Source organism: Artemia franciscana, chromosome 6 (genome assembly GCF_032884065.1).
Source record: "Artemia franciscana chromosome 6, ASM3288406v1, whole genome shotgun sequence".
NCBI classification, from domain to species: domain Eukaryota; kingdom Metazoa; phylum Arthropoda; class Branchiopoda; order Anostraca; family Artemiidae; genus Artemia; species Artemia franciscana.
In genome coordinates, this window is record NC_088868.1 from 18,690,643 (window position 1) to 18,707,101 (window position 16,459).

General features: G+C 34.0%; 1 protein-coding gene across 1 annotated transcript in view; it reads right to left on the reverse strand.

The window, feature by feature from the left end:
* The window catches only part of LOC136028143 (ribosome quality control complex subunit TCF25-like), a 41,769-nt gene that overhangs the window by 6,860 nt on the left and 18,450 nt on the right, over positions 1-16,459 (reverse strand). The window contains exons 5-8 of the mRNA XM_065705804.1: positions 14,427-14,545; positions 12,759-12,922; positions 9,348-9,544; positions 995-1,244 (exon numbers count right to left, since the gene is read on the reverse strand). Of these exons, the coding sequence (XP_065561876.1) occupies positions 995-1,244; positions 9,348-9,544; positions 12,759-12,922; positions 14,427-14,545 (730 nt within the window). The remainder of the gene's footprint in view (positions 1-994; positions 1,245-9,347; positions 9,545-12,758; positions 12,923-14,426; positions 14,546-16,459) is intronic.

Genomic DNA, 16,459 nt, shown 5'->3' on the forward strand with positions numbered 1-16,459 from the left:
GCCATACAAATTGTAATCTTTAAGGCTAGTGATAAACAAATGAAGCGCTTATCCGAATCAGAAAACGACAATCTAGATGAGCCATCTACATAATTTCAGACATCATTCTTGCAATATAAGTTTATACAATTTAAGAATTCATTGTAAATTGCCGGAAAACTATGGTATAATGCAGCTTATAAACTAACTTTTGCCAATCTTGTTACAAAATAAAACAGTAAAAAGAACCTTTGAGTTTATACATCTTCAAAGAATACACATTTCTTCTTCAATGAACAGTTTCTGACGATCGCTCGGATTAGTTCTTATGCTATTAATTAGCATCAATATGTAAGCACAGTTCATGATCACATAATCTTCATTTGGAACTCATAAAAGACAAATAGAAATTAATTTCTATAATTAGAAATTATAGAAATTGAACTTATGGTCTATAAATGACGAGCAAAATGGACAATTTCAAATTATGTATAATAAATTCATCCTAAGGAAACACTAAAAAGGAAAAGATGTAGTAGCAGTTGCAGTAACATTAATTGAAATGACAATGATATAATAAATAAATGGACAATTAAAGAGCAGAAACAAAATTTTCAAAGTTACCAAAAGCAGAAAAAATACTCAGTTCCAGGTTTTTAATACTAGAAAATCAGAGAAGTATACTTTTTTTGTCACAAAATCCAACCACGTCGTCAGGCTGTCATATTTTTAGTCAGGACTCTTTAACAGAATAATGTTATCATTATGGTATTGTCTTGTTTAATCTCCGATTGGATTAAAATGTAGTAGTAATGTTCAATAGCACCAATGGGTCGATTCCCAAAGGCATTTGGTAAATTCCCCTGAAGCACTTCATTCAAAGAGGGTGCCAAAGCGGTCTTTATAGTTATAAAATATGAAATTGGTTTGTAAATAAATGTTAGCTTTTAAGTAAATGTCGGTATCTTCAAAAACTCAAAGACTAAAGCATTTTTACAATATTAAAACTACTTACTGGTGGTACCAACACTAAGGCCTCTTTTAAGTCTGATATGAGAACATGTCTATAAATATTTCTCGGTGTCCCAACATATCGACGCTGTCGCAATTCAGCCGATCCTTTGTGGTATTCATCTCCAGCCTTGCATCTATTGAGAGCTATTTGCACATTCCGTTCCAGAAATGGTAGGACAAGAGGCTGCTTCCAAGCGGAAAAACTTCTTGCTACGTATAATTCAACCAAAAGCTGAAGCGGCTTTGGCTGGCTGAAATAAAAGTTAGAAAAGCATGACGAAAATTGTTTTAATAGATACCAAAACATACTTTTTAGATTCTAATTTATTGATAAATTTCTTTAAATATGCCTTAGAATGACAGCAGTATGGTGTGACACCATTTGATGTAACAGTACAGATAGCGTGTCTTGGTGTGCTCATTGCGCTTTTTGTTCCTTGTTGCTAGCACAAATTTCCTAAGGTATTTCAAATGTTTTATTTATTACGACAGAAACAAAATTTAACTCCTAATGGAGAGTAGGGATCATGAAGTTGGGTAAACTACGAAAAATCTATACACAATTCCTTATAAGAATCAAAATAACGAAAAACCTGGTCAAAGAAAGACAAAACCTAAAAAAAAAAAACTGATGGAATATTGGACAAGTGGGACACGGGGACTACCTCAACGCGGTTACGTGACAATAAACCAAATTCGATTAGTATATTTTAATGTTCCATCATTGCAGGTCACTTCTGCTCGACATATTCCTTAAAATCAGCCGAGATTGCCGAGATGATTGAACTGGAATTCCGTCATTCAACTATTATTTGTTTAAATTAACGGTATTTGGCATCTAATTATGAATCTAAACCGATCAGAACTAACACAAAACTCTTTATCAAACAGTTCGTGGTAACGAACTGTAGTAAGGAGCGACCAGGCTCAATAGTAACCGAAACTCTAAAAAATAGAATTTTGATACCAATAGTTACATCAAAAGAATAGCATTTTAATGCTGATTTTAAATATATAAGTTTCATCAAGATTAGTCTTACCCATCAAAAGTTACGAGCCTGAGAAAATTTGTCTCATTTTAGAAAATAGGGGGAAACACCCCCTAAAAATCATACGATCTTAACGAAAATCACACCATCAGATTCAGCGTATCAGAGAACCTTATTGTAGAAGTTTCAAGCCTATCTACAAAAATGTGGAATTTCGCATTTTTTGCCAGAAGACAAATCACGGATGCGTGTTTATTTGTTTTTTTCCCAGGGGTGATCGTATCGACTCAGGTGTCCTAGAATGTCGCGAGAGGGCTCATTCTAACGGAAATTAAAAGCTCTAGTGCCCTTTTTAAGTGACCAAAAAAATTGGAGGGCACCTAGGCCCCCTCCCACGCTTATTTTTCCCCAAAGTCACCGGATCAAAATTCTGAGATAGGCATTTTATTTACCATAGTCAAAAAACCCAATAACTATGTCTTTGGGGACGACTTACTCCCCCGCAGTCCCCGTGGGAGGGGCTGCAAGTTACAAACTTTGACCTGTGTTTACATATAGTAATGGTTACTGGGAAGTGTACAGACGTTTTCAGGGGGATTTTTTTGGTTTGGGGGGATATTTGAGGGGGGGAGGTTATCGGGGAGGATCTTTCCATGGAGGAACTTATCATGGGGGAAGAGACTTTCAATGGAGGGGGCGCAGGATTTTCTAGCATTATTTAAAGACAATAAAAAAATAAATATGAAACGTTTTTTCTAGTGAAAGGGGGAAGCAGCATTAAAACTTAAAACGAACAGAAATTATTACGCATATGATGGGTTTACCTCCTCGTAATACCTCGCTCTTTATGCTAAAATATTTTTAGTAATTTCAACTATTTATTCTACAGCCTTTGTGATTCAGGGGGTCATTCTTAAGGAATTGGGACAAAATTTAAGCTTTAATGTAAAGAGCGAGGTATCGACGAGGGGTGAGCCCCCTCATATAAGCAATAAAAACATACAAATATAGAAGTTTGCTACGTAATTTAATTCGTAAGTTACGTATATTTTTTACTTATGAAAACTTTCGTAAAAAATTATAAGTTATAGTTGCCTTTTTAAGTAATCAAAAAATTGGAGGGCTACTAGGCCTCCTCCCTCGCTCCTCTTTTCTCAAAATCTTCCGATTAAAACTATGAAAAAGCCAATTAGCCCCAAAAAATTAATATGCAAATTTCGTTTTAATTATTTATGTGCGGAGAGCCAAGATCAAACCATGCATCAATTCAAAAACGTCCAGAAATTAAACAAAAAAAAAACATTTTTTTTAAAAATGAAAGTAAGGAGCGACATTAAAACTTAAAACGAACAGAAATTACTCCGTATTTGAAAGGGACTTTTCCTCCTCAACGCCCCACTCTTTACGCTAAAGTGTTTTACTGTTTTAAAATGTAGAGTTAAGAAAAAGAGTCAAACTTTAGCGTAAAGAGCGGGGCGTTGAGGAGGAAAAGCCCCTTTCAAATACGGAGTAATTTCTGTTCGTTTAAGTTTTAATGTCGCTTTCAAATACGGAGTCATTTCTGTTCGTTTTAAGTTTTAATAGCTAACAGAACGAAGTAACATCAAAATTTAGGACCGCAGCACCTCTATTACCTGGTTGACTACCAGCATCCTTGTTAGCAGAGTAGTAACTGCTTACCTGCTCGTGTATTACAATGGGTTTTTTTTCTATATAATCTGTTGTTATTACTTTATTACGATCAAGAGTCTGTTCCGACAATAAATTTGCGAGTGACACTGATTATTTTCATTTGTTTCTTGTCAGCCAGAAAAGGAGAAACACACGTGATTTTTTTATCTTTGTATTACCTTTACTTTTTCATTTTTCGCCTTCTTCACAGTATATGTTACAGTTCTACATGTTTAAGCATGGTTGCACTCATTGGCGTCAATTCACGGGAATTTAGGTGGGAACAAAATAAATTTTCAAGATCTAGGGATATGGGTAAATTTGTTGTTTTTTCCTACTTTATCAATTGAAATACAAAAAAAAGGCATTCTCGATGAAAATGCCTCCCAAAAAAGGCGTATTTCAAACTCTAAGGGAGGGGGAAAATATAAAGGAACACATTCCCCGTCCCTAACTGACGCTATTTGATGCACTGATAAGGATTTGGGTTGATAAGTATAGCCTAATGAACGAAAAAAAAAAATGACAACTCAGTTATAATTTAACCAAGAACACTAAGCCCTGGGCGAACTGCTATTTCTTTCGAGAAAGATTTTGCGATCTTCAACGCAATATTTATTAGTTTTTCTCGAGTTGCGTATCAATAGCGGTATGAAGTGCATACATCTGAGGAAACGGAAAACGGTGGAAAAGATTTTTACTTTATCAGTATTAGTGAATCATCAGTTTTCTGGAAAGACATAACATAAAGAATATAAGGCAGAACGGCATTGATGTAAAGACTGGGAGATTTCTCAGAAACGGTTGAAACATAAGAGGCAAATATTTGGCGAGAAACGAGAGCAATCAGAGGACTACGAATGGGGTGGATAAAGTGCATATATTTTAACAAATTCCTAGTTCATCAAAGAAGTAAAAATTATTTGGGTCTTTTCTGCAGCCAAAAACGTAAAATAACTTGTGTTACGTAGTCTTTGGCGATTTTAGGCATTGTAATTTCTGAGTAACTTATTTCTTTGAAGGCGTGAGGCATTCGATTCCTTGAAAGAAATTCCCAAGTTTTTAATGTTGTCTGCAGTGAAGCCACATATTTAATTACTACTTTTCAGTTTAGCCATAAAACCTGTGAAATATATGTTGCTCAATGAAATAGCTGCAATATAATAGTAGATTTGTTATGTCCATGTACGCTGAGAAACATAGGAGCATTGTATGTGTTTCTTCAACTTCCGCATTTTACCGGCGTTGCCAACGTGACACAATTGTACCGTTTTTGGTACAAACTGAAGGTCCCGGTCCATTTCGGTGCATTTGTTATTTTTTGGTAAAATACAAATTTTTCGGTACATTTTGGTTTTATTTAATCCTTTCTGACTCGGGTATCCGTTCAAGTCTTAGTTTATTGAACAATTTCTTCTTGGTATGGTACATTTTTAACCTGCTGTTCGGATGGTACAAATTAATCTCTTGGGATATGGTTTTAGTTGGAAAACTGGTACAGTTTATTTCTGAAGCGTTGACAACACTGCATCTTGCAGTACGCAACGTTCAATAGGCTAAAATGTATCTGGTCGAAACGTCACATGTCACCCAGTTTCCATTTAACGAGTATCGATTTTTAAAATGTTAGGCTGACCAAAACATTACAATTTTACGGATCTATAGACTATTGCAACAAGAAAAGGATAGGAGGTAGTTCTACATAAACACTTGTAAGATAACTTACTAAAATATCCGAAGTTCTCACAAAACTTGGAACCAACACAACTGATTGTTCCCCGGGAGAGAAAGAAAAACATGTTAAGAAAAACACGTTTACATGTGACTCGTATGATTTAAGTGCTAAATTACTGTTTTAAACTAACTATAAATGGAACCTTTTAATTTGCGGAAATTTTAAAAACAGAGAATTTTTTTTAACCTCCCAAAAGAACACCCTACTTAATAGTTAAATAAATTAAAAGAATCACGGAACTAAACAAAATCGAATAACTGAGAAAACTAGTACTTGAAATCAAAGTGTCTTTCCGAATAAAAGCCTCAACAGCCTGTGGTGTTTTCCGATGAAGACCTGAAGCTAATTAAAAATTACTTGTATTTTCGCGTCAAATGTTACAGAACTAGGTATTGACTAAAATTATATATTAACTAAAAATATTAATCAAAGGTAAATAGAAAAAAAAACTGTTTCCTATTTATTTTGGAAACTCTTTTCGTCGTACCGTCAAGAAATTGTGCCCAATACTACTCAAACAACTCAATATTTCAACAAATATTTGTTGATGTTCGACAATTGTTGAATGATCATCACAGCATAAATATTATACAGTATTGTAAATTTAGTTCAGAAATGGGACACATCACAGCACGCACAAAGGAAAGCTTCCCTTTGTCTAAATTCTAACAGCTTCAGTTATTACTTGGCAATTTGTCATTGCGCACGCGCGAAGGCGGAGTCATGAAGAAATATACGAGACTGATCTACCCCAAAAATCGTTAATGGAGAAGATAGGACATTTTCATACTGTATAATATTTATGCTGTGGCCATCATCAGATACAAATTTCCACTAATTTAATTTCTTATTGATCAAGTAGACAGGTTCTTACTGGTCCAAAAAAAAAACAAAAAAAACAAGTTTTTTAAATGAAAGTAAGGAGCGACATTAAAACTTAAAACGAACAGAAATTACTCCGTATATGAAAGGGGCTTATTCTTCTCAACGCCCCGCTCTTTACGCTAAAGTTTGACTCTTTATCTTAACTCTACATTTTAAAACAGTAAAAAACTTTAGCGTAAAGAGCGGGGTGTTGAGAAGGAAAAGCCCCTTTCATATACGGAGGAATTTCTGTTCGTTTTAAGTTTTAATGTCGCTCCTTACTTTCATTTAAAAAACTTGTTTTTTTAATTTAATTTCTGAACGTTTTTGAATCAATGCATGTTTTGATTTTGGCTCTCCGCAGAGGAATAATTTAAACGAAATTTGTATATTTATTTGTTTTGGCTAAATGGCTTTCTCATAATTTTGATCGAATGATTTTGAGAAAAAAAGAGCGGGGGAGGAAGCCTAGTTGCCCTCCGATTTTCGGTTAATTAAAAAGGCAACTAGAACTTTTAATTTTTTACGAATCTTTTTATAAGTAAAAGATATACGTAACTTATAAATTAGCTTACGTAAAGAACTTTTGTATTCTCATGTTTTTATTACATATATGAGGGGGTTTGCCCCCTCGTCAGTACCTCGCTCTTTACAGTAAATCTTAAATTTTGTCCCAATTCATTAAGAATGACCCCTGAATCACAAAATAGCAAAATCACCATAGCAGAGTGTTAAAAAAAAGTTGATATTAATTATTTAGTTATAGCTGCCAATGATGGAGCTGTTTTCGCTTGTCAATCAATTTAAAAGATCTAAAAAGGGATTGTGAAATCTTTGTTTCGCTTGAAAATCTAATCGTGAAATCCAATTTCGCTTCACAGTCCAACCATAAGATTCTCGTTTGACTATCATTCGAAAAAATTCAAATATCGAAAATCACTAACAAATGGTCCCATTAGCTTCTATATTTGTCACATAGGTAACATTTTTATCTTTGAAGAGTTTTGAAGTTTTTTTCTCGAAATTACAGCGAACCTAACAAAGCGGCTAAAAAGGTATTTCCATGTTCGTAGTGCAGACAAAAAGTGGCTTTACAGAGTTGTTATCTGTTCAGTCAGGTGTAAGACAAGACTGCATTTTATTGTCATTATTGTTCGCCAAACTGATAGATTGTGTTCTTCGCAAATGTAGTCTCAAATACAGTCAAATCCGCTAAATTCACGGTGTACAATTGAGCCCACTGAGAGAAGTCTGTGATGGGGACTTCACTGATGATATTTCTTTTCCCGCTCACTACCCAGAAGATATGGAGCACAGTATAAGTGAACTCGGACATGTGACAAATGCTGTCAGAATCTTGACGAACGCTAATAAGGCAAAATCAATGTTAAATACGGTTCTTCCCCATTCAGCTCAAGGGCTCTTGGCCAACCGTAAATCAAACAACTAAAACAGTTCAAATATCTCGGCGGATTTCTTACACGAGAAGCTAATTCTGAAAGAGAAATTCTTCACCGGCTACCCTTGCTTTCAATTGCCTTAGAAATGTTTTCAAAATAATAAATATCCCCAGAAGTTAATGCATAAAATTTATAATAGTATTATCCTATCTATCTCTATGTATGACTGTGAAACTTGGTGTATTAATGCGCAATTAGAAAGACGACTCCAAACATTTTATAGTAATCGCCTAAGGTTTATTTTAACGACTAGATAGAGAGAACGAGGGATGACTTCGATGATAAATCGTAAACCATTGTCGGTGACATTACAAAGTGGTGATAGATGTATTGAACGCGTATATTAAGGATAGAGGATGGAAGGATACCTCCTGACGCCTGGTGTTTGATACGTCTTATATTTGTAAGTCAGGAAGACCCAAAATAACCCTTGACAGCCTGCTAAACAGGGAGGCGAAGTTGGCAAAGACTTTAATAGAGTAACTCTAATCAAAATCTCAGGACTGATCGCCATCAGGAATGATGGCGAGCTACTGTTGCTACAATAACGTCTCTGTGCAAAGGAGAAACTGAGTCTATATTAGTATATAATATCCACCTCATCCGGTTTCCTGAACTTAATGATAGAAGCTGAGTTTGTCCCATTTTGACCTTGTTATTAGTTTTAATACATACTATTAGACTAAACAATCAGTTCAGCATATAAATCTGACCCAGAAAATGGACACATTTGATTTACATTTTTTTTTACCACGTGTCCCCTTATTATAAGGGTATGACGGATAATCTAGGACGGATAGTCAATTGAATAGTCTATACTATTGCCTCCTTTTCTTTCCATTGTCCTTTTGTTCACTGATGTTCTTTTTCATATGATTTGAAGAAAATGAGTGAAGAAGAAGAAGAAGAAGTTTATTATTATTATTCAATACAATACAAATACAATTTAAAATGGAATTTCAATACACTTATTCCCCCTCGAAAGGCTCCATGGTCAGGGATACAAGGGGGGTATAACAAAAAAAAAGTAAAAAAGAAAGTAAATAAAATATTAATAATAAAGTAACAAAAAGTAATAAAAGACTGAAAAAAGTAATAAAAAAAGAAAGCAAAAAGACTGAATAGTAATTTTTATCACTAAAGCAACAACAGCTTCTATTATAATGAAAATGATTTTCAATATAATAATCACCTTAAATATGTTTCTATCGGATACTTGGCCAGTTGAGACTGTATGCACTTTTTATCATTCTACCTCTTCTACTATTCAAACTTGACATTATTAAACGACAAAACACAACGTGAGAATCATCTGGTCTCGTCATGACCCGACAATCCAAATTAAGAATCTGAATTATCAAACGAAAATAAGTATTAGACAAATGCAGGAAAAAGACAAAAAAAAAAGTTAATAGCGTATCATACTTATTGTACTAACGTCTCTATTTTTGTGATCTTAACGTAAACAGTTGCTGCCCACTAGAGGAGAATATGAAATCCATTGTTTAGTTTTTCAAATTTAAAATTCCAAATGAGAAACATTGTGCCGCTGTATATCTTGAAGGGCCCTCGAGAAACATTAAATAGCTAATAACGTTGTCAGCAATTGAAAAAAGTTGACGACAATAAATTTACCTGTATTCTGCCATTGGACCAAATATATTATTTTTGAAAACCGATTCATCTGGTTGTATATTACACTTGTCAACTAGCGGCTTCAAGAGGCCAGGAAACATTATTAATGCATCTTGTAGACACTTATCTGCTTCTTCTACAGTAGGACGTGGCCTGGCTACTTCTTTTCTCTTTTTATTTTCGCCTCTAGCTCCCTCCTGGAAAATCATGACGTGATTGATGAAAAAAGTCAGTTATTCATCATTACCCATAGAGCTTTTGCTGCTATTGGGGCACTAACACCCAATCCACACTGATATTTTGCCAAAACCGACATTTGGCTAGCATTAATTTACTCCAATCACAACTTTTCATAGAATTTTACAGCCAACCAGAACTTTTTCACACAATTTTTCACTGATCATAGATTTCTATGAAAAATCAAATTGTCTCATATCAACGCCAACTAAATCTCAGTATCAGTTGAATTTCATTGTGAAGGGGCCTTAAATGTAGAAAGCCATTCATCAATTGCATAACTAAGATGAGACTCTTTAGTGTGTAACAGTACAGCAGTAGCGATGCTTCTAATTCTCATTTGGAGAAATCTATTATTCAAATACATGACGCTAATGAGTAAGAAAAAAAAAAGCAAAATCGGTCTAGACATAAAAGTTTTAATCTGTAGTGTCTGTGTTTTGTAAGGATTTCAAATCTTCAGGAAATTGTAAAATTATTCCAACTGAGCAATAAATCACCCGACAAAATTTTTAGCAGTAAATAATTAAACAGTGGTTATATTTAGAATTACTTATAAGAAAGATCGCCATAAATTGCGATAATAGAAATGTTTTGGTCATATTGTTATGCTCTTGTCTGATTGCTGCTAAGAACAAATGTTTTATAGAACGACTCGGAATAAACCTTACACATTTTTAGTTCACTTTTTTCTGCATTATTATAAGCATCTTCAAGGTTGGCAAGTTTTTGGATTTCAGAGTTCGAACCTGCAACCCCTGACAGATATACGTACCAGACACAGGCTACCGGTCGATTACGATTTGTAGCCTCTTAATAGAACAAGGATTATTGGAAATAAGAATGAGCTGATTGTATAAACAGTGATAATACGTTTATAATAAGGCCGAATTTTTATTAGGGTATATCAACTACTAATACATCTGGAATCGTTCGTGGAATAGGAGTTAGATATAGTGTTAGGATGTAAGCTCATCGAGAAGGGAAATTCACTTTATCTTGCGATTCTACTTCTAGGAAAGACAGCAGACGCGGGGTCAAAGACTTGTAATTGCTCTTAGACAACTACATAAAGTTATTAAACAGTTCTTGTCAGCGAATTGTCAGTAAAGAGCCACTCCTCCTAATAGTAAGGGAAACTAAAGAAAAGGAGTCTTAAACCCCAAAACTCTAAATAATCTTCTTTTCATGGTGAATCCAAATATCTAAAATTTGTTAAGGGTGGTCGTATGGAGCCAATCATCTTAGAATATTGAAAGTGGGCTCGGTCAAACGGGAAATAAAATCATTAGCGCCTTTTGTGGGTGACAAAAGAAACAGCACCACGGTAAAGCTGCGGTTTATGCCATTTTGTGTTTGTGGCACAAAACACCTCCTTTGGCCCCAATAAAATCAAAAGGCCGTCGAGCATAGAGAATCAATTTAGAACCATCAAAAAACAGGTTATACAGCTTTCCAGTTCCAAAGGCCTTGCTTCATGATGGTACATTTGTCCCTAAAGAATTATGCGGCCCTTACAAAATAAATATTTGTTACAGATACCTCTTTATAAGCTTCATTTGACTGAGGCATTCATTAATGTATCTGCAGTAGTGACAGCTCCTCTCTTTAGATATAAGATATTATATCTAATATCTCTTTAGATATTATATAATACCTCTTTAGATATAAAGATTATTAGATATCCTCTCTTTAGATATAAGGTATTATATCTAATATCTCTTTAGATATTATATAATATCTCTTTAGATATTATAAGGAGTGACAGCTCCTCTCTTTCTGCGGAAGTATCTTAAGAATAACATGAATAATTTCATCCATTTGCTTTCCGGTACAGGAGAGGGAAAGCAGGGACTTCCCCTAGAAAAAAAAAGTCCCTTCAAAAACGAAAGAACTATAGTCCTAAAATTCATACTTGAAATTTTAGACTGAGTTTTCCGGACATAATTTTAGATAAAGGGTTTAAACACCACAATAAAAACCTGACCTGGATGAAAACTCATCAGCAAATTCAACACCGTCAAATCTGACAGATCAGAGAGTACAGTACCAGCGGTTTTGAGCTGCTATATCTAAAGATAAGAAATTTCGTATTTTTTCACAGAAGGAGAGTCACGGACGAATGTTTGTTTGGGCAATATAAGACCTATTCAACTTTTTACATATTCACTGCATCCAACTTTTCATAGTAACTGCTGCCAAGGTAAGTAAAGCTAATTTTCTCAATTACCGAACCTAGCTTCTTTACCCACAATTATTTATATTTTGAGTGACCTAGCTCTCTTAACACTTAATTTCAAACATACTCTCTCACCGTAAAAAAAAAATCATTCGTTTCACTAGCATTTATCCTTTGGACATTCAAATCATCATTACAAGCTAAATCTAGAGGATATTTACCTTCCCCTTAGATAAACAGATAGATAGATAAACTTTTATTTTTACAAAAATTTTCATGGCACTGCTCAATTTCTTCGGTATATTCACATTAATTAGCAACGCAAAAAAAGAAGAAAAAAAGAAAACAAAACATTAATCAATCCTTCTGATTTTTGTTATACATTTTAAAAAAATTATTAATACAACTCTTTGCTAACCGTTGGTGGGCACAGCGTACCGGCTGAAGTTTCTCAACAGGCACTGCAACCATGCGTGGGAGTCGTTTTGTTGTGGATTGAGGGGGGAAAAGAGTTTTGTAGATCAAAGATTTTCTTCTAAAATCCATGCAGAGTTTCTCTCTTCTTTTTTCCAGAGTTTGTATTTTAAACTTTGTCAGCATATGACAACCTTGTCTTCATATGACATTTCCGCCTGCTTTGTAACTAAATACCAGCCCCTCCCATCCTATGATAATGTTTCCTTGGACAAGATTTGGTCAAATAATAAATATACAAGGGGGTAAAACTCAATCCAAACTGGACTCTTGATTCCATACCGAACCCATTAACTACCTTGCTGTCGGCAAGTAGCGAGAAATAGGATGCCTCATAGTCGTATAAAATAAAGCTAAGACAAACCATGTTTCAAAAACAATACAATTTGAGTTGAAGTAGTTTTGATTCAATTTTCTTCCGTAGGATTTATATTTACCCATTGCCATGGAGGCATATTCATTGGCTTTTGGCACATTAGGCTTTTCAAATGTTTGGATAAATATAATAAATAGAATCTTACCTTACTGTCATTTTGCGAGAGAAGAAATTTAGCTAAGGCAACACTGTAAGCCCAGTTGGGGAGTTGGCTCAAATTGCGAGATCCTTCGAACTGGACAAAAAAGTCCAATAGCCAATCATATTGCTGAGCACGGAGAGCATAGAAGTCAACCATTAACAATACGCCTGAAATTAACAGTACCAGTTAAACTACTGTACGGACACAAAATATCAACATTAAGAAAACATTAATATTGTTTCTGAGCCCTGGAGCTGACTTTAGAAGATACAGACAGGGGGCCGCTCAATACCAAAGATGGGAAAATTTAGACTTATTCTAGTCATAAAATCTCAATGGTAGGCATCAGAACACAATTCATCAGCATGATTTCATTGATCGCATTAAACTAATTAGCTTATAAATTGTCTGCTGCAAATGGACAGCAAATAAATCAGCCACAAAATTAAGCACCATAAGTTAAATGTTCTTGGTGACATTTCGTTACTTTTGGTAATTACATAACAGTTCTAACGGCATTAAACAAGAAAGTTTACATATGCGACGGTTTTTTTTTTTTTGCGAGACAACTAAGTACTTTCTTAGGCCAGTACGACGATTCAGAATAATAACAATGGCTCTTAAGCATAATAGCTCTTAATCCATAGCAAAGAGTGAGCTCAAACAACATTATTATTATCCTAACATAACATTCCTCTATAAGCTAAGGAATAGTAAATAAACTTATTTTTGTCGTCACTAAAATGTCTGTGGTAGCCGAAAAAATGTCTTATTCGAGTAATAGCTAAAACATTCAAGCTTTTCAGGCAGGGTTGCCAAGTCGTTCAGCATCTGAAGAAGCTAATAACAGCTGATATTCAAAACAAATTTATACAAGCTATTTTATCCAAAGCTAATATATAACTAGGTTTATATTTTCTACAAAATATACAAAAAATATATTAAATATATGTTGTTTGTTGTGCAAATAAGGGGAATATTATTCAGGGTGGTAAGTTTTCAGATCGGTATAGATTTGTTTTATTTAGTCGTTGAAGAGAGTTTGTTATGGATGGTATGATCAAAATTGGTGTTTATAATTTTTGTTTTTTTTTATTTCCCGAAGGACAACAAACAAGGAGATGCCATAACTTCTGGCAGACGTGCCACCTGCCAGGGTAAGGAATTTAAGGCGTCGAAACCCATATTGGCAGGTATGTATTCCTCTTATGAGTCCTGATGTGAGGTGATCACTTAGGAAGATGTCATTAGACTTGAGGTGCTTTGGCTTGTAGTTTTATAACGACTTACGTTTATTAATGATAACTTGGCATGAATTAGGACATGATCATGGCTGATGATTGGGTTATGTTGTCTTGTCCTAGGTGATTGGATAGATGACTAAGGTCAAAACCTAGTTCAGCTGCTTGTTTATCTCATTCGCTATAAAGCAGAAAAACAGTTTTTTTTAGACCAATTAATTACCTTTGATTCCATTATAATACACAGTAAAAAATATAGTTGAAAAATGAAATTGCTTCCCTGAACAAACATGAGCAAACAATGTCATTGACTAAAAAATTGAAGAAATGAAGCCGTGTGTTTAACTCACAAACTAATTCTTGGGACTACATATGTAAAATTTGGTACACATTTAAACATAACCAAAAATAAAACAGCAAGCATATTTACCAAGGGGATCTTCTGTGGGGGACAAGTTGAAGAGAACTTTGCATAATTCCATGGCTGTTCTGTAACATCCTTTTTGCCCAACTGACATCAAACGTTTGAAGAGAGCCATAAAGAACGATCTAAATTAAAATAACAGTCAGGGCTCCTATCTGCCCTAAATTTTCAGCATCTATAACAATAAGGAAGAAGAAGAAAAAAATATGAATGGCCTAATTAGTGGGCTAAAGTAATATTTTTTTTTTAATCTAAGAACTATCGTTTTAAGTCAATATGCGGATATTTGCAGCAGCTTTTGACCTAGAAATTTTAATCGGTTAGCGCTCATATGAAGCGTTTTTTATGCTGACGTTTTCCATTTATAAATTTCGACTCTTCAAAACTGAGTAATTTAGCGTCAAATCTTTGGAAATGTCCACTAAAGAGGGCATGGTGTTTGACACCTTTCAGCCTAGAAAGATCCCTTGATAGAATTTCACCAGGTTTGGGTGACGTCCACCAATGTGGCAAATATTTTTGGACCGATGAAACTCGTATAGAATTTAGAACTATAATGGGTAAACAGCATAATATGTGAAGGAAAGTCTGAACAAGATCAGAAACAAAAAATTATATTAATGCTTTATTTTGACGATACTCGCAATAACCTGTTTTTTTGTATCACTGTATAAGCAATACAAATAACTTCTTGTCAGGTTAATGTGTATATTTCTTCAAAAATAAAAATAATCAAAAATTAACAGTAAAAATCCAAGTCAGATGAAAGTGTAAGTAAAATTAAAACTTAAAAAAAAGAAAAAAATAATCAGTTCTCATCCTATGCAACATAGCTCTATAAAGTTAGCGCAAATAACCCGACTGCTGAGATTTCTCTACAATTGTAGGTTTTTGCAAAACTATCATTTAGTTTTACTTAAAATACATAACTATATAAAACTTTTTAACAGTAAAGGCATAATACGATTTTAAAATAGTTTTTTACAAAAGAAACAAAGCCTTTGTGGATGTTTTATATGGCTTGAATTATCTCATTTCCAATATAAGCCCAGTCCAGTGATTGGCTCCTTTTTGGTCTTGCAATGCGACATTTTATACTAAAACCTCATTTTTTTATTTACATCAGATGCACGGGGGTAGAACTGGAGACAGGGCAGAGGAATGGGTGCAGTCAGAGATAAGGTCACTGGCACCAAGTTTCGTAAATTTGCAAGGGACTGCGCACAGCTCACAACCTTTGATTTAATTTCACACATGAGTATTCTTTAACACCCGACATTTTCTAAGCAAGACATATCTAAATCGCCTTGTATTTCTCAATTTGATTTTAACAACGTTTTGATTATAGTAATATATTTCCTTTAATTGAATGTGGGGTGTTTTTCTGTAGTCCTAAAAAACGTTATCCACACTTGTACTCGCAATTCTGTTTCCACAAGCTAAGAGAAAATATTGCTTATTTTTAGAGATACAAACAACTGTTAATCAAGGGACCAAGCTTTGCTCCATGAAACGAAGGATAATTTTTTAATCTCTTTCGCAAAATAAGTTTAATTTGAAATTATTTTTATTGGGAAAACCCTTTTGCATATTTATACAAACATATTATTCTATACTATCGACAATAAAATTAAATTGTAATGTGCTTTTTAAAACATTTAGCGCGGACATTCATGTTAAGCAAAATTTATTATAACTATTCAAAGTATTTACGATGTCATTCGTATTTTTTTCCAAAATTAAGGCCCTAAAAGAATTTTCACAAAGTCGTGATGAAACTAGATCGTTACTAAACACCCGAAAATGGTAAAGTGTCAATTTTCAGAAAAAAAATAGGATCATTTCCGAGAAAAAAAAATTACAAATGAATAAAAATGTGCGATTATTTTACGTTTAATAAGATAAGATTTTCTAACAATTCGAAATAAGTTGAAGAAAACTGCTGAGGGATTTTAAGTGCAAAAAGAAAACAAATCTTAATTTAAGAAATAACTGGGGACCCCTTGTCTACATTTCTATATTACATTTTTATACTCGTT